General features: G+C 42.4%; 3 protein-coding genes across 6 annotated transcripts; 1 reads left to right on the forward strand and 2 right to left on the reverse strand.

Moving 5' to 3' along the window:
• Positions 1-118: 118 nt before the first annotated feature.
• On the reverse strand, positions 119-5,350 carry qng1 (Q-nucleotide N-glycosylase 1). Its single transcript, XM_088375481.1, has 7 exons — positions 5,228-5,350; positions 4,661-4,855; positions 3,341-3,487; positions 2,774-2,886; positions 1,746-1,889; positions 568-763; positions 119-498 (listed from the first exon to the last, which is right to left on the reverse strand). The coding sequence occupies exons 2-7, from the start codon at positions 4,848-4,850 to the stop codon at positions 269-271; spliced, it is 1,020 nt and encodes a 339-aa protein (XP_088231607.1). The 5' UTR covers positions 4,851-4,855; positions 5,228-5,350; the 3' UTR covers positions 119-268.
• Positions 5,351-5,857: 507 nt separating this feature from the next.
• hnrnpk (heterogeneous nuclear ribonucleoprotein K) lies at positions 5,858-18,027 on the reverse strand. Of its 3 annotated transcripts, none has more exons than XM_088376012.1 (16): positions 17,869-18,027; positions 16,060-16,220; positions 15,716-15,813; positions 15,515-15,571; positions 14,784-14,827; positions 12,996-13,068; positions 12,811-12,924; positions 12,488-12,616; positions 11,931-12,250; positions 11,577-11,624; positions 9,727-9,766; positions 9,058-9,073; positions 8,782-8,814; positions 8,225-8,283; positions 7,812-7,981; positions 5,858-6,515 (listed from the first exon to the last, which is right to left on the reverse strand). In XM_088376012.1, exons 2-16 carry the CDS (start codon positions 16,112-16,114, stop codon positions 6,485-6,487), a joined length of 1,287 nt encoding a protein of 428 aa, XP_088232138.1. In that variant the 5' UTR covers positions 16,115-16,220; positions 17,869-18,027; the 3' UTR covers positions 5,858-6,484. The 3 variants fall into 3 exon arrangements, with proteins under 3 accessions (XP_088232138.1, XP_088232139.1, XP_088232140.1); XM_088376013.1 differs by having other exon boundaries at positions 17,769-17,904; XM_088376014.1 differs by lacking the exon at positions 5,858-6,515 and adding an exon at positions 6,660-6,758.
• Positions 17,943-23,443, forward strand: rmi1 (RMI1, RecQ mediated genome instability 1, homolog (S. cerevisiae)). 2 transcript variants are annotated; one of them, XM_088376011.1, is made up of 9 exons: positions 17,943-18,093; positions 18,746-18,933; positions 19,248-19,358; positions 19,637-19,786; positions 19,853-19,923; positions 20,009-20,132; positions 20,684-20,771; positions 20,840-21,068; positions 21,865-23,443. In XM_088376011.1, the coding sequence occupies exons 2-9, from the start codon at positions 18,778-18,780 to the stop codon at positions 22,721-22,723; spliced, it is 1,788 nt and encodes a 595-aa protein (XP_088232137.1). In that variant the 5' UTR covers positions 17,943-18,093; positions 18,746-18,777; the 3' UTR covers positions 22,724-23,443. The 2 variants fall into 2 exon arrangements, with proteins under 2 accessions (XP_088232137.1, XP_088232136.1); XM_088376010.1 differs by having other exon boundaries at positions 17,968-18,093; positions 21,868-23,443.

Here is a 23,443-nt window from a genome sequence, read left to right on the forward strand (position 1 = left end):
CTTTATGTTGTTTTTGTATCTCTGATGGGGGAATGAAACCAAGCTAAACAAGTTTTCAATTTAGTTCTACAGGTTATAGGCTACATTAATAGATGGAAAAGCTTTGAACGCATCTATCTTGATGTCATTCTTTTGTATCAAATACCTGGAATTTGAACAGGTAGACTTTTTGTATCCATTGTATGGCAAAAAGGAAAAAGGAATGACTATAAAATAATGTACATACAGGCAGCTGGCTTGGTCCTGGACAGTAGCGGCGTTTATCTTGTCAATAGTAAACACATCGCGTGTGGTGTATGGGAATGTGGGCCATCTCTCGGTGGTGCTGCTTGGCGTATGGCCACAGGTAGAAATCAATGAGCACCGAGTTGATGCCACTGCTCTCAGCGCCTTGTTCCCGCGCCAGTTCGTCCAGGCGGGCCTTAATGCACTCCACCGCCCAAATGGAGCATGCCCGGATCTCCACTTCCCTGGGGTCACCTGAGTGCAACAGCTGGCCTGAAGGCAGAAATGTGGATATTGCATGTCAGTAGATAACGCAGGTGAAGCTAATGTTGTGCCACATACCAGTCTTGAGCGTGCGCATCAGAGCGTCCGAGTATCGCAGCGCGCCCAGGTAGACGAGGGCCTGTGGGACCCGGTAGTCAGCGAACATGGTGAGCCAGTCTATGTTGACGATGTCGGTCTCGCCTCTGGCTGCCGCAATGGCCCAGAAATCTGCCACCAGGATCTGAGCCCTCTTGTATAATGAGATTTTCCTCCCCTTAAACAAAGCAAAGGACATTCTCAATACCACATGCATTTTCTCATAAGCATTAATACAAAGTTAGAAATTTACTAAAAATGGTTTTAATGGCATGTGAAAGAATCAGAGCCTTAAGTACTGTTGAGTTGTATTTATTTTAGTATTAAAATAAAAATGCATTTGCTTTTTAAGAACTGTGTTTGGTGCAATATTTATATAACTTTTTATGCAATAGTCGATTTATGCATTGCTAACATTTAAACTGTGCATGAGCTTATAAAATGATCAAATACAGTACACTTTTCAGAAACGGCTGTAATATAACAACATGAGTCCAAAGTGAAGCTTTGAACCTTAATTGTCACACTTTTCCTCTTTGCCATCACTATTCCGCTTCTGTGATGGGATCACAAAAAGGCAACAAAGCAAAACATGTGGATTTCATCCTTAAAGTCTTATTGACTTGATGACCTCACACACGCTAATATTTTGAAGTCCCCGTTTTGTTTGACTTTAGGCGCAAAGAAATTTTCTAGAAAATTCTGCTCAAACTTCAGTAGTGTTTTCACTTTGTCACTATGTAGAATTTTAAAAATAAAAGATTCATTAAATCTGCTTTGGAATCTGACTATAATATAACAGAATGTGGAAAAAGCGAAGGGTAACAATCTACTCGCTCAACCGTCAACCGTCTTTCTAGGCCTACAGCTGTGACACAACAAAATGTGGCCAGTAGATGGAGCGCTCACATTACAGCTTCATCACAGAGCACATATTGTACAAGACAGATTCGCAGCATTCATTTGTATTTAATATTAAAAAAACAAAATTTAAACTTAATCTATAAAAATGTTTCAAATGTACTGGGAGAACGATGGAGTAACTGGATGACATCCACGTGAGCACGGGGAGAACATGCAAACACAGAATCTCAGAACTGTGATGCAGACGTGTTAATCACTCATCCATGTGAGCCTACCACCGTGCAAGACATTCACACCTGGTAAACAGTTTCATCTCTGTAGGAGGGAATCTTCTCCACTACGAGCTCCACCATCTTGCGGGCGTCATTTTTGGCCCGGCTGATGAAATTCTGGAAGCTTCCGCCATGTTGCAACAGCACGCGGCCGCCTTCAGTCAGCACCTTGGAAGACAGACTTGGCATGTAAATGAGCCCGGGTGCACTTGTGATACCAACCTGTTAATCCGATTGAGACATCAACCTCATTTCAACATATCTTACCTTTGTAAGAATGAAAGAGATAATTTTGCCAAGAAAGATAGAGGACTATGAGCCGTCACAGTGGTATTGTTGGTGTAACTGAGCTTCAATAAAGGGCAATGCTAGGCTTACACAATTCTATCCCTATAATTAGAAACCACATTTAGGTAGCAGAGTAGCATTAGCGCTAAGGAAAATATTAGCCTTTTGTTAACAACAAGAAACGAAAGGTGACATGAACGCCAGAAAAACCAACAATGTCGCTAATTGCTCAAAGCACTTACAAATCTGATTGCTCTGATGTCATCCCTCACACTACTGGAATGCTATGATACGCTATGATGTAATAAACTGTGCATGAGTCATTATCCTATGATGGCGTCATAAGTCGGTGATATCGCCAGAGTCACCATACGTCATCACTTATTGTGAAAATTAGGACTGCGTGTTTGTCTCAATTCTAATTTATTTTTACATTTGCATTCCATTTAGGAATGATAAAATGTAACTGATTAGTTAAAGGTTTTAGTTCCTTTGGCCTGTACAGTTAATAAAATAAAAAAAATAAAATGGTCAGTTTTACCCATGAACCACTTCTTTAGATTTCCTATGAGAATCTTTCACAAAATATCAAATTAACCGATATCTAATTGAATAAAAGAAGTGTTTAACTTTAAGAGGTTCCACTCATGTTGAGCCCAGAGGTCTGAGCCAATGCTAAAGGTAACATTTTACACTGGTTAACTTCTCTTGACATTTTTGTAACAGTCAGGAAAGTCAAAACGTTAACATGATCATTTTGAAACCTGATGGCGCTCCTGAAGCATGGGCATTGGCGTTTCGTTGTCGGACCGAAGGATGTGCGCCAGCTCCTCCACGGATATCTGGGAGAAAAATTTGGGGTCGGTAATGGGCACCCCTAAAGAGGAAGAGAATCAAGGTAAAGGGAGACTTGGCTACAAAGTTCCAGCAACAGTAATAGCCGTCATTTCCGTCAAGTAGCTCAGACATCATTTCATGCGATTCACGGGGCGCAGCGTTCCCTATGTTATTTATAAATATCCGGAGTCTAATTGCAAATGATGCACACGACATTACGAGCAATTCCCCAAGCGGTCCAAGTTCAAGTAAAGGGCACGTTCGCAATAACTGGAAGAGGCAGATGCACAGCATGTGGATGAAAAGAGAAGAAATGTTTACATATTGTGAGGTAGGCCTTGGTGATGAATTCATTTTATTGATTCATTCAAATATGGCAGGACCGTTTTTTAGCAGCTTTAGAAGAGGGGAATACATTCAAATTGTAAATTACGTTTTTGTGGGTAAAAGAATCATCTTTTAGTGGTGGTCATACAAATAAAACTGAATCTCACCTTCCTCCATGGCTCTGGTGATGGCGGCACATAAGGTCATGTAGCCCGTGTATGTTGTCCCTTGGAAGGTCACCTCACACTGCCGTGTTTCCTCATCGGGCCAGAAGGAGAAGTTCATGGTGTCAACCACGAACACCCAGTTGAAAGCCTGCAGGGTTGCAACAACACAAGAAGACAAATTGGGCTGCATGGGGAGGCGAGTTTTGATCAGCAGTGTGCACGCTGACAAGAGTGATGAAACAACAGCAGATGAACCTGCTTTATTGCAAGAACAAAAACATTAGAGGTGCAACGAGCCATTAATTGACAATTAATCGAACAATAAAGCTTTCCAAGGTAAATGTTCCGTGATTTGTTATACTCAATGAAAGTAAACTGATTGTTTTTATTTAGAAAAATTAAGATCAACATTTTTGTCTATATTCTAATTATTGTTAATCTAACAATTATTACTGAATCAAATCTAATGTATGTTGTCTGTACTATCAATTTCATTTATTGTCCCATTTTTTTAATAAAGGGATAACAATTAAAACGTGGTTTTTTTCCTGATTCATCAAACGACAAAAAACATAAAATAAAATAAAAACCGACAGATTGGGCAATTATTAAAATTATCATTGAACACAACAGATGTATTATTGGCTGGGAGGATGTTTCTACATTCTACTGTGACTCAGAAACAGCAAATAAATGACTATAATTGTGCAGAAAGCATCTGTAATTAGCAATGTGCAGTCAGTCAAGACCAACGCAACAAAGGGCATTTATTGTTCCCCACCCCACATAAAAACTCAAGATCTCCTGGTGCAACATCAAATTTTGGTCTTGAAACACAATAGGAATTAACATAATTCATTACAAAGGAAAATGCACAATAGTGAAAGTGCGCTATTTTAGATTCTAGAGCAAAGGGGAGTTTTTGACACAAACAGCAAAATATAAAATTACAATTAAAAACAATGACAAGTGGCCTATTTTTTTCTTGTCTGCCTGCTTGTTAACCAGCCAGCTAATGTTTAATGGAAAACGACCTTTGGAATGAACAAGACTTTACCACTTGCTCTCCGGCGCAAGACAGTGATTTTTTTTTTTTTTTTAATCATCAGTCAATTTGCATGCGGTATTCTGAGCCAAGAGGGTTGTGACACGAATAGAAACAAGTAAATATTAATTTACCTGACTAAAAAAGGGGGAAGACAAACAGCATGCTCTCAAGGAAACGTGGCAAACTACCTGTGCATTTTGAATTTTAGAGTTTAAAGGCCCATTTGTTTTTTTGTTCTAGCAATGGATGGAATAATGTATGAGGTTGACTCCCCTGGTCAGAGGTGGGCGATGGGGCCAAGGGGTTAGCCGTCTTCCAGCCACTGGCGCTCAGCTCATCACTTCCCCGTAGAGAGTAGAGCATCTCTGCCACCTTCCGCACACCTTCTTCCTCCACAGACACATACTGACTTTGCTTTGCTACAAACTGGCCAGACTCTCGGGGGAACAGGGGAGGCTCCATTGAGGCTGAGAAAACAGATCATGCAAACATGTTTTTGATCTGTTGTGACAGAAACGGTAAAACAAGACGCCACCTGTCATTCACAATAAAAGCAACCCGGTGGTGTTTGCTAACATGTGAATTGAATTGTCTATATCTTTCAAAGGATCGGACTCAATAATGATTTAGCACTAATAAGTTTACTTGTTTGTATGTTTCTTAATTGTCGCATAATTCTGTACAATTTTGCCTATCCAAAGGATTGTTAAATCACGTGACAATGTCTCAATAGGAAATTCATATTTTAGTTTTTTGGAGGTTTGAACACTACAATGCTAACATACTTATTCACGTTAATGTTACGGCATCGTATCTGATTGTCATTAAATAAAACTTACCGACAAAATCAGGTTTGAAAACTGGTTACTTGTCACCCGCGCGTACGTTCGCTTCCTGGTTTAAGGGATTCCAGCCAATCCAGCCTCGTTAACGACTCTCAGCCAATCAGAAGACGAAAACGGAACCGGAAATAACTTCGTTTCTCTTACCAATTAAAAGCAAGGCATGCATATAGGCACATACAAGTAAAGGTAAAGACTATTGATTATCTTCAAGCACTTTAGCATCTTGATGTTCCTCAGATTTCACCTGAACATACTGTTTTATTTAGAAAGCTCAAGGCCCATGGTGGTTTGGCCAACCTGCTTGGAGGTGGTTGCAAAAGAAAAATTGACAAACTGAAGATTTGATAAAGATGTTCAAGCTCCGAATAGAAATGAGCTCCAAGGTCAAAGCACATCAGTGTCAAATTTCACCAGCTATTGTTGGAGCCAAGCGGAGGGCACTCGTGTTGAAAGCATTGCCAAAAATGCAAGACTGGACCATTCTGCAATGCGCATTGACAAGACTCAAAGCTTCTTGCAGACAGCTCTTTGGACAGACAGGACAAAACTAGAGTGTTTTTATCAAGACACATTGACTATATTGTACTGTGTATTTAAAAAACAAAAACAAACCAGAAGACAGGCTGAGTAAAAATTGGCAACTTTATTCATTTTACAACTTGACAAAACATTTTACAGGATGGACATCAACTGACTGTAGTCAAGAACACAGACATGTGGGTTTTGTTTTATTTTTCAATTCAATTTCCAAACAAAAAATCTTGCAGCTATCCAACTGGAAACTATTGAATATAACACACACGACAACACCTATGATTATTCTGATAGATTAGCCAGTGTGTCCCTTTACATGTCCCAACACCCCTCAAAACTGTCAACATGAAACAAGTTATCTTACATTGTGGATGATTTCAAGCAATAATGGGACGTGCAAGTCTGCACTACACACACAAAAAACAAGCATCACAAAAAAGGTTATTATCATTTGCTGGGAGAAATGAGGCCTTTTTGAAGTGTATTTCGAACAGTAACTGGGTAAACTAAAACAGAAAAAAACTCCCATTTTTTTTCTCAAAGAATAGAACATCTTTGAACCGCAGGAATGTTGAATATCGCATTAAAAATATAAAAATAAAATAGCCCAAAAAAGTACCCACAATCCAGATTAATTGTCTGAGAGGGCTGTGAATGAGGAAGGGGAAGGGGCAATGGGGAGGGGGCAATCTGCTTGAGTCAATCCTGGGGGGGTGTCTACAGCAATTGACCAGAGAACTGCTTCACACTGAAATAAAGAGTAAAATGCACAAGAACTTCAATTAACAAATATTTTTTGTTTCTTCTCTCTTTTTTTTCTTTTTCTTTTTAAATAAACAGTTTTCATCATAGACTACTGCAGCGGGTGTTGGGGTGGCGGGGGGGTTGGGAGAACAATTAGGTGGGCAAAAACAAACAAAAAGAACGAAAGAAAAACGAAACATGGGGTGGATGGGGGGGTTAGTCCTTGAGTCCAAGCAGGTGCAGCACACTGAAAGGGGGTGGAGAGGGAGGAAAGAGGGAGGCAGGGTTAGTTACCATGGCAACACCACTGCTAATTAGACAGTAGCAGCAAGCAGCAGGTTGTACAGCTGTATTAGCGTCGACAAAAAGAAGGAAGTGGTGTGTTGTATACGTGCCTACTGGTTGCCAAGGGAGACAGAAGAGGAGGAGCCCCCTGCTATTTGGCAGACTGTGATTTGTTGTCGCTTGATCTAACTAAAAACAACAAAATCACTAGTCTTCCACACAGCAGCGGCCAGGGGAAGAATCACTCCACTCCCTGCTTCACACTGAAAGGACTACGGAGGTGGATTGGCCATTTTTGATACATATTTTTTTGTAGTCAAATGAATCTTGAACAGTCCAATTGCAAACAGAAGAAAATGTTGCCTCTCCGTAGCCATTTCGTGTAAGAGGAAGGTTTGAACTACTTGCAGATTGCATGGGAAAGAAAGGAAGGGTGTTAGTGGAAAAGACAGTAGGCAAGAGATGCTAGAAATACAGCATGAATACATTTCACGACTATTTCTAAACAGCATTTCTGAAATTGCCTTAATTACATCTTACGTGTGTCTGCTAAAAAGATACACGCCAACACAAGGCTCTTTTGAACAGGTGCTAGAGCAGGAGCAGGGAATCTTTTTCTTCTGCACGTCAATCAATTGCCATAAATCAGCATATGATGCAGACAGATAAATATATATTTTAAATTACACATTTTTGGAGGTTCAATGTTTGGAGCCTTTATTTATAGTCTTTAACATGTTTAAAGCCTGGAAATGATAATGATTTAGTTTTAAAGGATCAAGCCACTCAATGCCAAATCTGGGGGCCTCATTTAGCATGGACGTAATAAGTCTAACGAAAAACGGGACAAGACGTTGTCCATTTTAGTACCAAAGGTGCCATTTTTTAGGACATTTTCGCTATATGCACAACCCAGTCGTTGTGCAGAAGCGTCCCTGCGTTTCCATACCCCTGCACTAGAGAATGAGACATAAATCAAAGTAGTTTAGATTGAAAGGGTCAGAGAATAACTTGCCTGTTTTGTAGAAGGTACTGGGCATTCTGGATCTGATCCTGGGTGCCCACAATAGTAATGATGCGGTCCTCTGAGCCCTCCAGAGGCTCATCGATCTTGATGGACGCACCGGAATCATGGCGGATCTGCTTGATCCGCTGGCCGCCCTTGCCGATGATGGAGCCCGCCAGCTGGCACAAGTCATCGGAAGATGTGGCAGCGGTGGGGCAGAGCAAAGTGAAACAAGCAGATGCACAAACATATTAGTCAGGGACCACAACTCAAATTAGATACAAACCACGCACATTGACTGACAAAGGAGTGTTTTTGCAATACAGTATAATGTGGACTTATATGGCAGGCAAGTTTCCATTTCTGTAACTAGCGTCTTCACAATACGAAGCATCATCAAATAAACCAGCCAGTTTACTCACGTCTTTAGGGATGGTCACTTGTGTGGTGATGACTGGGTCATTGTAGGAGCCCCGGCCACCTGGCGCCAGCAGATTGAACAGTTATAAAATACAGCAAGACAAAAAACAATGCTTCAGGAGGGAAAACAGAATTCATCTAATAACTGGTAGTATTTCACCCCCAAAAAATCAGCGCCTTGACAGAAGCAACAGTATGTATCTTCCTGTGTCTTTCACACACCAAGCAGGATGTTGCCCTAACTGTGCAGTTGCTTTTACAGTGGGACACTGCATCCCACAAACAGATAATTAGAGGACGGAAGCCACCCATGTATGACGCAATGAGGAACAGGGCGGGGGATGAGAGTGTTAAACTTCACACTGCAATTGCAATAACGCTCGTCACTCTGATACTACCTGCAAAGGCAAATTATTGGCAAGAAAACATAATGCCGCCGCCGCGACCACCCCCCCAAATTATGTGGTCTGGCGCCTTTTGAACAAAGCAGCGACAAGTCTAAAAAAACAAGAACTGAAGCAAATGAACATAAAAAGGAAGAATGGCAGCGTTGACTCACCTGACTGGTAGCTATCCCAGGATGAGCTGTTGTCTGCACAAGACAGAAAGCAGCAATGCTCAATTATATTTGGACAATAAAAAATATAAGCTAAAAATCACACATGTAACTAACTACATGAGGAAAAAAGTTTTTTCCAATTGGACACATGATCTGAATTTGTTGCATTTAAAATGTCGCAAAGCTATGACATCACCAATGCCAATGTAGACACACAAATACAAGTCCTGCATTTTATACTCCATCGGTACAATATGGGTATAAAAGGTGACTTACCATATCCTCCTCCACTCTGTGAAAAGCAAAGAGAAAAAGACAGAAGTTACCAACAGGGCACATCTCTGTCAGCATCCCGCGCGATGAGTGCATGTCAAGACCGGCATGTGCATGTACATGTATCATCAATGGAGTAGACTCAACTAAAAGCCATCCAGTTTTCATCCATATGCCAGACTCCTCCTCCTTCCCCCTCCTCCCAATCAGCCCCATTTTCACCTGCTATTCAGCGGCTGCTGTCGTCAGGGCAACAGGCAATTCAAAATGCTGTTGCTGGGCAACGGCAGGCCGTATCCTGCCAGCTCTGAGAGAGGGCGGTGGGTGAGCGAGTCTGTCAACAAAGCGTTATCGCCTAGCAACCAACTGTGGTCACCGTCACCCTCTCTCTTTGCACAGAAAAACAAGCTGGCCATGAAAAAGTACACAGTAAGAGCCTGGGGAGCAATTATAACCGATTATTATGGGATGCCTCCAGCTGCGGCGATTACGGTCATTTCGGAGCGATTGCTGTTACCCACGAGCGGGAGAGTTGGGTTTTAATAAAGCCCGGGCGTGAGTGGAACAGAATGCACAATCACAGCTTGTCACAAAGCGGCAGCGAGCAGCATGCGCTAGCCTCAGGATGCTGGCACCCCGCGAGCTACATGCATTTAAGCAAGGGTCACTAACCATGTTGTCGCTGTAGCGATCCGGTCTACCTCTTCTGTCACTGGTAATGAAAGAGAAACAGGGGGGAGAAGGGGGTTGGGGGGTGAGAACGTGGGTGGGGGTGGAAAGAAATAGAAAATGCTTAGAAAAAAAATGCTTGAAAACGTTCCAAGGGGAGGAGAGGAAAAGAAATTGCGGTCCAGGTCAACCTGCACACACACGCTGAGCAAGATTACAGTATAAACACATTTCCTCCCGGCCATCTTCCCACACAGTCACAGGAACAGCTCTGACAGTGTTATGGTGAGAGGAGTGACAGGTGGTGGTGATGAAGATCAGAGCCAAGGGCTGCTGCTCCTGCTCCCACTCGCCGTAATGTGCATTTATTTGCTAGCCTTGTCACTACCGCCGAGGACATTTGTTTGGAATCTGATTTTCTTCCCTTCATTTCCATATGTTCAGGCGTTATGTTTAGAATCATTTGTTGTATCGACAACAGGGGACCGGCAGGACACAAATGCACTCGTATAAAACAAAAAACACTCCAGTGGTGTCCAAGTACATTTGTCCAACAGTTGAAGTTGTTTCTAACATTCATATTACACCGGGTGATGTTTGCGTATACAGTGATCTATACATATATAAAATATATATAAAAATTTTAAACACCACTGTGTTGAAAGTTCCACCACACAGTGTTTCTTGTTGGCCACTAAAGCACATGGGTGTTTTGGAAGTTAAATTACAAGTATGGTTTAACTGGCAAAGCAATACAAAGTGTCCACCTTCAGAATTACCACACTACGCTAACCCGGGGGACATCATATATTGTGAAACCAAAGTAAGTCACGGTTGCACATAAATCTGCTGTTGCATTGTGGTCCAGTACACAATATTAAAGCGTTTTAAACCCTCCTCAATACTTTTACACAACATAAACCTTTCTCATTCCCTTCGTAGCCATTCCCACACTGTTCTGTGCATGCATTGTACCTTTACAGTAAATAAAAGAACTATGTGTAATTTGGTGCGCGCGGCCGGCTGGCGCCTCCTGCGCTTGAACTCAGTCACATTCGCAGTGACGCACATTGCTCAGTGGCACGCCCCGCGCGATCAGGGCTCATTGTCGCTGTCCCGACTCATGGACGGCAGTGCTTTTTTCTTACATGCGCGTCAGCAAGCCGCGCACCCTGCGCTTGGCCTCAATGAAGCACATCACTCAGAGGCATGCCCCGCACTATCAGCGTGTATTTAAACGCCGTTCTCCCGTCACTTATAAACCCGCGAAGGAGTGCATTCGCAAAAGGTGAAGCGCAAAGTGCTGAGGGATAACTGTATTTATCAACACTAATGGCAAAATGGTAAAGAGTTTATGATGGAGAGAAGAAATACAGGGGAGCCCGGGGCCGGTTTAAAACTGAGCTCTATTCCTACAGCGGTAGCATGACTTTGTAAACAAGTTGTAACACAACTGCAGTTAAGTCAAACCTGCAGTAAATATCTTATCCCAATGAACTAATCAAGTGGAAAAAAATGGACCACATCATCTTACGCCACTGCGCAAACTAGTTAGCTCATTGCGCGAGGCTCAAAACTAGAAAACCTCTTGTGCCCAGACAACTGTAAGCAGTTTCGTAATAGCATCTGACAATCATCCACACCACCACACATTAATTAAAAAGGGAGTTGGTTATTAGCAAGAGAAAGGGAGATCATTCTACTTTTCATTTGACACTCAACGATTATTGGAAAGAGGGAACTGGGACAGTGAATTAAATACTGAGATTGACAAATAGAGGAATAATGGAAACAAATAAGGGGAGTAACACTTTGGGGAAGGGGAGATGGGAAAAAAAACAAAAAAAACTTACTTTGACCTTTCATCTGAGCCACGGTAAGAGTCATAGTAACGATCATCTCTGTGGAAAAGATGGAGATGAAAAAAAAAGAAAAAAAACAATAACCAAAACACTGAGACACCCAGGCATGATAACATACACTTCATGAAATGGATAAATACGAAGAAATACATCCGTATTGGTGCATTGCACAGCACTGAATTAGTCAGAAAACTGCACACAATATATTCAATGAAAGTGAAAATGTAAAGCAAGTGTGTGCACTACCAAAACAAAAATAAGCATTCAAAACATGCAAACAACATGTGCACTTTTCAATTAAATGTAATGCATTGACAAGGAAGAGGGTTGAAATGAATATCTTACCCGCCTCTATGTGAGCGACCCATGGACATAGTGTGGCCGCGGTTCCTGCTCTGGTGGTGCGGGGGAGGACCCCGCCGGGGGCTAATGTCGTCGTAATCCCTGCGAGAGGAGGGCAGTGGTCCCCGCATCGACCTGCTGGAGGACATTCGATCGTAGCCACGGTCACCGGCGCTTGGCCTGCTTCCTCGCATGGGGAAGTTGCTCATTAGTCGGCGGCTGCTGCTGCCCCTCTCCTCAAACGCCATGGTGAACCCTCCATATTCGTAGGTTTCGTCGTAGAAATTGGGATCGTATGGCTGTGAACGGCCCTTGATAGGAGCCTGCAAAAAGAAAACAATCTTGGCTGTGAACGGCCCTTGATAGGAGCCTGCAAACAGAAAATCTGTGAGACTATGAGATCCAAATTATTTGTCTCAAATTAAATGTTGTATATGACACTAAGTAAATTTTATAATGGTTAAAATTAGAATTAACATGAATGTCAAGTATGGCCGCATAACACGTTAGGAATTTAGTGTCTCATGTAGAATAGGCTTGTTTCTCTCTCTGTCACTTACGGCAGCGATGACCTCCAGCATGGTCTTGATACACTCAACCACGCGCTCCATTTTACCGCCGACCAGCACAACGCGGTCGGTCGACTGAGGACAACAATCCTGATACAGCTTGATACTGGTCTTTGTATACTAGGGGGGAATAGGCACAAGAGGACAACTGATTATCAGCAATTGGTGGTCCTCTAACTTCCCCACCAACAATGCGGAGGGGGGCATAAGCATTGCGGAATACGATTGGCTGTGCTGCATCATCTAACTGCAGCTGGGCAAACTGGTGTGGGATTCTTAAAGTGCCGTCTGCATAGTGCCAGGTAAACAAATACCTCTCTGAGCTCCTTAATCTTGGCTCCCTTCACCCCAATGATGGAGCCAGCCAGGCTCTGGTGGATCAGCAGACGCAGATCACACTCAAAATCCATGCCATTGTATTGCTGGTACTGCAGAGCACGCATTAAAACATAACTCATCCACTCAGTGTGAGATGTTGCAAACATGTCAGGTTCCTTACCTCCTCCAGCGTGGGGATGATCTTGAGCAGGATCTCACCGATGGTGTCAATGTCAGCGCAGATGCACAGGATGCTTTATATTATACATGCCAATGACAAAGCAATGGCAAAAGGGGTGGGGGGTGAAGGGAGCCCATAAGGCATCCCAGAAGGAAGGGAGGGGCATATTAGATCAAAGAATTCAACAAGAAAACAAAGTACATTTATTCAACCTAACTGAAATTATTCAAACGTTAGGTCCATTATTCTGTTAAAGTGAGATGGTAGAGCAGTGATAATGCCACATTGTTGCAGTCAAAAGGCTACAAAATTCAATAAGGTGATTACAAAGAGAATTTTTTTTGGGTCTTTTGTCCAGATCAGATAAAAAAAAAAAGTACGAAAGGAGACAAAAAAACGGAAACCAAAAGAAAGTGACAGCAATCCGTGACCACTAGAGGGGCAAGACAGGAAAGTGAGGGACAATCTGGCCGGTGGGGAGAAGAAAAAAAAAAAAGTAGCACCAATGCGCACTAAAGAGAATTCACAAGCATAAATCTGGTGCTCAAGACGGTACTATTATTTTGAATACATACATCAGGAGTGCCCAACCCATCGACCGGGATCCAGCGATTTGGTCACAAGTCAATTGCGAGGGGTGCAGGGGGATTAAAAAAAGAGGGATTTGTTTGCGTGGCTGTGTGTTAAAATTAAATATATTTTGTGGTAGACTACATCATATTCATTCCATCAGTCTCGTGTTAAAAATAAAATTTAAAAAGTCTTTTAAATTGCAGCGGCGGGCGCATCACCTGCATCACAGGAAGTTGTTTGCGGTCAGTAGTCGGCAATTGCTACTTTTAAAATTGTACATGCGTGCCACAACAGTGACGTTTGTGCACTTAACACGCTACGAAAATGCCAAGGTAGGGAGTAATTTCTAATCTACCTATCATGTAACATCAGCACACACGTTTGACTTTGCCATCCGCGCTTGGTATTTCCCCATTCCCGCCTGTCTGCGTAGACATTGTTTTGAGCATCGACTATCAAACATGCAACAGGCGCCACTAGATTTGTGTAGCTCGTCGTGGCAAAATGAAGAGTATACATTCATCTAAAAAGGTTGGGCACCCCTGACGTAAATCAAATAAACTATTAACAACCAGGTAAACTCGAAAGCGAGTACCAGAGGGAAAATTAAGATTTCTACTAATGTCGACGGTGCCAATAATGTGATAATGGGAGTAGCCATACTATATAACCAAATGATGCATATATGAGCAGGATTGGCACAGTGGCATCCTGTCCATTCAAACCATTGAAGCAATTAATGGCTATACCGAAATGAAGCAAAAGGCAGGTGAGCAAGGACACAAACACAGTAATGAAACAGGGAAAGAATGGGTTGGCGCAAGACACGGCTGAAGATTTATGGGACTAACGCACAAATAAAGCACCCATAATAGTAACTTTAAAAGAGGGTGAAAGATAGAAAAAAATAATTATTAATGGAAAAACAACAAAAGCATTTTGGCTGGCACAACAAAAAGCAGATTCTAGCAAGATTGAGGAAAAAAAAAAACTTGAAAACAATTGATATGACTTAAAAAAGGCACGTAATAATGAACATCGGACATTAAGGCTTTTTTTTTTTTTTTTTTTTTTAACTGTGGCTACAATACTGTGAACACAATTAGGTTATCAAATACAGTGAGCTGAAAAAGAGGCAGGATGACTATGACTGATCTTCTCTTGTTTTGTTTGACTTGTAGTCAGGCAGTGAGAGGGAGGAGCTTAGGGACATACCGCTCGGGCCCACTGCTGTCTGGGACTGACACACTGGCATTGTACTGGGCGTGGTGGCATGGGCAGAGGGGCCGGGGCCATTCGAGCGCGGATGTCATTCAAGTAAGGCGCCCGTTTAGGGAACGGGGCGCGATTATGGGCAGGGCCAACCGGGGTGGCAGGTGGGCGGGCGCAGGAGGGGCCATCCAGAACATGGGCAACAGAGGAGGAAGTGGGCAAAAAAGTCAACAGCAAAATAATAAACAAGGGAGAGGGGAGAGGGGAAACAGTTTTAATATACAGGCTCTACACTGATCAATATGTGTTGAATTCTCTCAGAGATTGGCTTGGCAAATAGGAGGAGAGAAGGTGACATTGGAAAAGAGAGGTCATGGCATAATAAGAACATGAAGAGTTCAACGTTTGGGAACAGACCAGAAAACAGCAGGAGAAGGGAGTGGGAGGGCAAACTGTAGGCAATGACTAAATGAATAAGTACAAGACTTGGCCAGGTTACCTGAACGCCACACGGTGCTCTTCTTTGAACTTTATCATTCAGCGGTAGAAACACCTTGACAGCAGGACTGGTCTAGCTTAAGCTATGTTAACATTGTCAACTTAGGTCAAAAGAATTACCCAGGGGCATTGCTAGCAAAGAAACCCTGCTGCCCATTAGAGGTTTTAAAAGGCTGTGGAAATGTGGTGGGGTGGGGTGGGGGTCAAAGAGGAACAAAACTTCCACGTGTACTCACGTCTGAACGCAGCGCTTTGATGTTTTTGCCAGCTTTCCCGATTACAGCTCCTGCATTCTGTGGGTAAAAAGGAGAAATGAACAAAAATTACACAATTGATGGAACAGAAAGGAACACAGGCAAAATTCACCCAACGATAAGGTATGAAAATAATAAAAAATAAAAAAAAAAATAAAAAAAAAAAAAGATTGGCTACTTTACTTTGCTTTGCAGAAGAATGCGGAGCTCAATCATCTCGTCCGAGCTCCTGGAGCGCTTGAACGATTTCTGTTGATCTGCATCCTCGGCGGGACGCTTACCTGTTGAAAAGGAGATAAACACACATCATGAAGCGTGCTCACATTAATGCCACTTAAAAGTATAAACAGTGGAACCTCAGCAACCTAGCGCCTGACAGCTTGCTAATTTTTGAGGTTTGCCAAAATCAATCTCAAAACATATAAATATTGGACATTCATCATGAACAGAATATTTGCAGAATAGTGCGGGTTCATTGTATTTCAAAACCTACCGCATTAGAACACACACACGCGCACAATTCGTACCGTTTGTCTCTGTGCTGAATGAAGAATCATCTTGCTGCTCGTCTTTTGTGTCCATGGTCCGCTCTGAGTGTGGAAAAACAAGGATCGGGGGGCACACCGGTCTGGATAACAGGTGATAACAGGGACAGAGAAGAAAACGGGATCCGCTTGGCTGCGGTAATCTGTCAACATAGCATGAGAGAGTGGTGGTATCCGGGTTTAGTCACTGGAAAAAGACAAAAAGGGGAACTGGCACTGCGGCAACCTGTTCAACAAAAGACAAGCAAATGAAATGTTCTACGGTGGTACCATGACTTTTAGTTGTCTCAACTTATAGAAGTCAAAGGTTTTAATTCGCAAGGAGTCTGGTTGACTTTTTGCTTTGCCAAAATTTGACATGAGTGAGCTGTTGCTATATTGCCACTTGAAATTAAAATGTAAGATTACAAATTAATTGAGCAATTGTGATAGTGTTATGGTCCTGCAATTGGGCAAAGAGAGCAAGAGTCACAGATGCTCTATCAGTATTAATTAGTGATAGGTAATTGGGGCTGAACAATTAATCAAATTCCAATCGACAACTCAATCTAGTAGAACGATTTTCAAATTGCAAGGGCTGCACTTTTGGGAGAAAAAAAAAAGTTAATTTCAGTCAATAGGCTTAATTGAATACATATACTCAGTGTCTGGAAAGGTTTAGTGCTTAAGATGTGTAGTCTACATTCAAAAATTACTGTATTATGAAACATGAAAACTGGAGTAATAAAGCTACATATTTGCATTTGGAATCTAATTTGTGACTGAGTTGTGTATACACCACACTTGTTGGGTAGAAGTGAGGTTTGGTAAAAATAAATAATTGGAAGAGGACCGAGAAAATATGAATCACATTAAATTAAAATCAAATATCAGAGGAAAACAAAAATCAGAATTAGATTTTTCAAAATTGTTCAGCCTTATTATTCCGTTTAAATTTCAGCTTTACTTTACCAATCAAAACCAGTTTATTCCTTAAGATTCTCTTGTGTTTTATCATTTTCGTACATTTGGTGTGCTAGTTCTGTTTATTAAACACAATTTAAAAATATACGTTTGACAGCTAGAACGAATGCAGTCAAATTTGATTATCTGAGCAAATTTATTGAGGTAGGTATGCACTAAATGATGCTAGTCCAATCGGTCAGTTGTAATCAGCAAACGAGATAAATGTAATCGATGGTTTGCGGACACAAACTGTTGACTAACACGTCGATTTGACCATTGACACAATTAAAGCAAATAACACAAATAAGTTAGATGTTAAGAATCAATTCGGATGCAAAAGAAACAAATGTGAACGAAACAGCGTCGCTTACTATGACAGCAAGCTTTAGCTGACGAGAGTTCGTGACAGACACAACCAGGATACGCTCGCAAGTGGTTAGCTCGGATAAGCGTACATTAGCTAAGCGCTTTGTCGACAACGCCACTTTTACATTACATTAAATAGACACGTCGGTTTTTATCAGCATATTAATTTCTCTGTGATCAAGAAAGCACGTCTGTACGGTAATACCCGGGTGGTCTGCTTCGACAAATATTGGGTAGCCTACTATGGAATATAATCAAATGCTATCACGGTAGCCGTTAGCGTCCCAAAGCTAATTTCGCCATCTTGTTGTTAAATCAGTTGAACAGGAGTGGCGCGAGTCTTATCAACTTGTTTCAATAACACGACGCTAGGGACTCACTCTTTTCACATTAACCAGGTTTATAACGGCGTATGAACGGTCCTTGGTATATTCCGCTCAAAATGTGTCACTAAAACGAACAAATTAAGAGCGTACAAACCCAAACGTGCGGTGAAAATCCTCGTTGTCGCTCCGCCTCCCTTCGCCACGGAAAAGAAAGTGCGTAGCTCCCCGCGCGATCTGATTGGCGAAGCGAAGAGGGAACGCTCCTTCAAACGAACCTTTGATTGGCTCTTCTTGCGATCAATCACGCCCTCGTCTCCCGGAAGTCGTTTTATTTGCAAAGTTCGTAGTGCTGGCGCCTTTTCTGTACGCTGGTATCGAGGTATGTCGGTTTACTTTGAGGTGTGGCCGACGTGTTGAAACGTCGAATACATCTGTTTCAAGTTTCTTGTCTATATGGCGTTAAGTATACTGATTGTACTGTGTATACGTGTGTGGTGTCTTTTGACAACTTCTGGCGCCATCTGAAAGCTTCTCTGTGTATGTCACATCCACCCGCAGTCCTCATACGGGTGGCGTGAGAGGTCAAGAATGTCACCTAAATAATGATAATGAAGACTATTTAAATGATAATATAAATAATATTGGGATGAGCGGTGTTATACACTGAACAGTTTGTCAGTCAACCGCAATGCACATTATTGATATGCAACCTCATATCCACCTTCACACCAATGGACATTTTAGTATTCAATTAGTCTAGCGCTAGCGTGCACGTTTTGCAATCTACCTGCAGAAAATCCACGCAAGCACTAAAGAAAATTGAAACTTGAGGAGATTCAAACACCAACATTTAGAATTTTGAGACATGCATTGTAACCACAAGGCACTTGCCGCCTTGTTTATCTCACGTAAACGTTACGTAGATGTTATCAAAGTAGCAAGACTATAAAAATAACAATCCCTAATCAACAACAACAGTCCATCATCAACAAGAAGAACTGCAATTCTAATAATGATGATTTATTCAACAGTGTGGCCAGTCAGTGAAGGTAGAAGACAGAGAATGGTGCCTCAAACTGTGGTCCAGGTGACCCAAGCCTGGTTGCAGTCCTTCCGTCATGTCCAGGTACCTTTCGCTTGGCTCGAGGCCTGTGTGCAGTGGCTACAAGAAGAGGCAGGAGGTGTGGGTAGGCTTTCGCAGCAGCAAATTAACCAACAGGTAGGTAGGAACATACTGTATTGACAGTTAAAAAGCAATACATTTTTTTTACTTATTGAAATAGTTGATAGAATGGTCAGAGAAATCACGACAAACAACAAAAATCATCCATCATAAAAAAATTAGCACTAAACAGCAATCACTGGTGCTCCTTTGAGAGCCTGACGCATTATGTGCATTGCTCCTTATACTCAGATGCCACTATTGGAGTTTCATAGCAGAAATTACACAACTGTACTTGGAGTTCTGCTTTTATTCAACCAGCCTGCAATTAAAAAAAAAAAAATAACAACCATAATTTCTGATTACATTAGGTATTTGACCAGTGGCTCTTGACTGACCTGAAGGACTTGGACTACCCGGTTCTCCCAGAGGGACTTGCTCAAGCCCACAAGACTCAGCTCAGCGGCATCTTCTGTGTACAGGTATAAACTATCCTACAGTACCTATCAGGCCAAGATGAAGTGACATCAGTTAAAATTTCCATTTTTGCCTGAAGAAATATAGTTTCTAAATACACTTTGTTTTTGACCACTGAAAAGTCTTATAACTATATTTTTGTGTTTAGCATCTGTTTGGGCACAGGTGGTTCGTCTTAGATGTCACTGTTTTTGATGGCAATATTGTATCACTCAGCATGCAAAAATAAAAGCAGCATGGAGAAGAAAGTGTGCTGTGCTGAAACTATCCCTCTCTGTTGTAGGTTGACTCATTACTGGACATCAGTCAGCCCGCATACGGTCAGCTGCAGCAATGGATCGGCATGGACTGCACCAATGACAACATCTCAGCTGTCACACAGAACACTCAGGGACCGTGGGAGGCCAGACCCACTCGTATGCTCCTGCTGCAGGTTAGTGGGCCATTTATGACCTGGTTTTAAATTGATTTATTATGGCGATCATCATCTTTATCGCAGGTGACAGATGGCATCCAAAGCCTGCAGGCCATGGAGTATCAGCCGATACCTGCACTGAGCACTACTCTTAGGTGAAGGACCGCACACATTTGCATGTCAACTATTATCACGTAAGACAAGAAAACACAAGCGATAGTTAGTATTCTCAATCTCCAGGCCTGGTGTGAAGCTGCAGCTACAAGGGCAGATGATCTGCAGACTTGGGATGCTTTTGTTGGGCCCAGGCAACGTGAAGGTCCTGGGCGGGGAAGTGGAAGAATTGACCGGGAGTAACAGCCAGGTTGGTTTTGTCAAAGTCGTTTTTATTTTAGCAACTGATCAAGTGGAGTGGTGTTATTTTAGTATTAAGATATTAGTTAGGTCCAGCAGAAGAGCTGTGGTATGTTTAACCTTTCATTGTTGGACAAGGGTGGCCACACACACATTTAACTATTTCGTTACAATTTCTGGGAAAAAACACATAGTCAGATTGTATGTAAGGCACATCTGTTAAAAATGTGGCTCATTTTGCAGGGTTTGATTTTTAATGCTAGGTGAGAGATGACAGCCATGATATCTATCTGTCCGTATATCTGTATGCCTTTTTTTAACATATTTGATATTGGAGTAGTAATCAAGTTACTTTTTTTTTTTTTTTTAATTATGGTACTGTATTAGCATTACTAACTTCATTTTTAACAGCCAACTAGTAACTGCATTGGATTAAATTTTTAAAATATAACACTCCCAATCCTGGATGTAGTTGTGTTATTTTAAACGTTTGCTGTTGCAATATGGAGATTGCGTACATTGACAACCTAAAGCAAAGGAATACATGCACTGTTCTGACAGGGACATGTTCTATGTCGGGCGCTGGGACTAGCAGAAGAACAGCAGCAGGAAGACGAAGACAGGGGAGAAGCTCCACCATCACACCAAGGTAGAGAACCTCAATGGTTTCAACTTGATATGCCACCAAAGTCACTCACGCAACCAAAACTTCTTAAGATGATGCCAGAAACCAGGATATGCAGAACCTAGAGCTAGATGACCTAGAGCTGCTGGCAAGTCTGGAGGATCAGGACATGGAGCAGCAGCAAGAGGAGATGGTGGTGGTGGTGGTGGAAAGGCTTCCAGTCAATCCTGCTCAAGACAGTGGCTATCGGACACTCAGCCCGTTTTCCACTTCCTCCTGTAGAAGCTCCAACCTCAGGAGCTTGAGTGCCTCACCCAGCAGGTGGGTGGTTGTGTCAGTGTGAAGTCTTGACATTCACAAAAACTCAGCTCGGTCATAATCGCCATGACATTTTAGATTTAAGCTTGCTTGTCACCAGTTATTGCGCTCGAATTTGAGCAAATACACATCAAGCAAGAAACGGCTGACTTCTAAACAAAGGAAATGCGGTTTTATTTCTGCATTATAGACTGCTGGTAGATTGGAACAATCATACTTGGAATAATATATTATGTCAAGTGAACACAGATTTCTGTTTATTTGCCTTGGTGGTTTTTTTTGGGGGGGTAGACCCTACATATATGCAGCATCGACACCTACCGTGGAGCATAGCGTCAAATGCTGGGTGTCAAATCCAGGTCCACTTAGCTTCAGGTCATCTCTTACCTGCCTTGAGTAGAAGCTCCTGTGGCTAAAGCCAAACTGGCAGGGTATTCATTTTCTGGAGTCAGCTTTTCCTTTCAAATTTTCCAGACAATTGGGACTTTTGATGATTTTATCATAAATGTTATTTCCAGAAGAGTTACGGCTAATAGAGGAGAGCTGTGGGCTTTACATTTTACAGTGCCAATGCTGGTCAAATTATATTTTCAAAAAGTTGTGAAGAAAAATGGTCTTCATTGCTGCTCTCACCTTTAATGATTATTTACTTTTTTTGTTGTGGCTGCATGCCCAACATTGACACCTGTGTGTCAAATGTAAATACAGTACTGTCAACATTTAAAGATAAATTCAAATGAATGAAATGGAAATCGGTATAAATAATTTTCTGAATTTTTTTTATTATCTTGTCTTCAAGAAGTGAAGCCAATCTGCACTCCAATGTGAACGGAGTAAATTCATTCCCAAGCGGTCGCCGTGGTAACGAGCAAGAGGAGTCCGACCTCGTCGAGCCCTTGTATTCCCGGCAAGGCCCGGCGGAGAACGATGTCTTCGACGACCACTTTCCAGACGAGGATTTTGTCAACCTCACCATAGATGATTCGGATGCAGCAGTGTTTCAGGGAGCCTCGGCTCCCCTGCGTGAACCTCCCACAGAACAGGACGGGGGTGACGTCATGGAGGTTATAGACTATTTATCTGCGGGTATTGACTCCCATGGAGAGAGAGCACAAGTTGAAGAGTCCAGCCATTTATCTGGGAATGAAATAGTTAGGAAGGAGAAAGTACTTCATGGTGGGAGTCACACGTCAACCACTGCAGGAGTAAAAACATACCCATCAGGTGACATCACCCTAAATTCACCCCCGTTTACGTACATCTGTCTACTCGACGGAATCTCCATACCCACCTGCATAAAAATCAAAGCCTTCATCGTAACCCTCCTGGGCAAATTAAGCGCCAGTGCCGGCCTGTGGCGAATCCGTGCCACACTCTCTGACGGGAGCGGCTATCTGGACGCGGAGCTCTCCGATCGGGTCCTGACGGACCTTCTGGGCTTCACGGTGGCAGAGAAAGGGGCGATGAGGCACGACCCGGCCCAAAGGTCCCAGCTGGATGCCGGCATGAAGCGTTGTCAGGAGGAGCTGGTCGATATGTGCTGTCTCATGACCGTGGAAGTGGGCGGCGGGAGCGGGGGAGCGGTGGTGACCCAGGCCGAGCCTGTCACCGAGGGGGTCTGCCGTGAGCTGGAGCGGAGGGTGCGAGACAGGAAATGAGAATGGGAGCAGGCCGGTAATGAGAACATGGACGTTGAAGATGAGCAGAGTTCGTTTAATGAGACTTAGGTGTGTTTTTTTTTTTTCCCCCCCTATTTGGGAAATGACTGCGCTCAAGCTGCCCTTCTGCTTCCGAGCTGGAAGAGACAATGTGTGATTCCATGTCGCAATGCAGCCCATCTGCTGCACGCAAATATAACATGCTGTCATTAGAGGCAGATTTCATTCATTTATTCACACAACTATTTCTCCCATGCAATGTCGCTCATTAGGCCTTGTGCATTAAAACGTCTTAAACGTTAAAATGGTGAATTTTAAGGCCTATCTTTTTTTTTACTGTAATGAGAAGAGTGCGGCAGAGGACCCGAGTTTATATTCAAATTGCGGTAATGAATTGCCGGCTTTCCATTCATTCATTACATCCATTACGTCTGGCTGGTGAAATAATTGAATATCCAAGGGCAGCGCAGGTCTTCATTTAAGTCACCCCGGGGGAGCAACTAAGAGGAAAGGAAAATGAGGAAAAGTTCATGATTTTTCATTATTTCTCATCATTGCAGGGCTCCTATTTATTTTTGACCTAATGAGTTTGTATGTACGACGCAAACCGTTGCCGACACTTTGTTAATGTTAACGGACCACAATTGTTTGAAAGGTGGTTGCTGTTGTGTAAATTGGCCTTTTTATTTAATAAACGACGAGCCCTCAAGATAAGACAAA

This window comes from Syngnathus floridae, chromosome 5 (assembly GCF_059516105.1).
Source record: "Syngnathus floridae isolate MCC-2025c chromosome 5, RoL_Sflo_1.0, whole genome shotgun sequence".
Taxonomy (NCBI): domain Eukaryota; kingdom Metazoa; phylum Chordata; class Actinopteri; order Syngnathiformes; family Syngnathidae; genus Syngnathus; species Syngnathus floridae.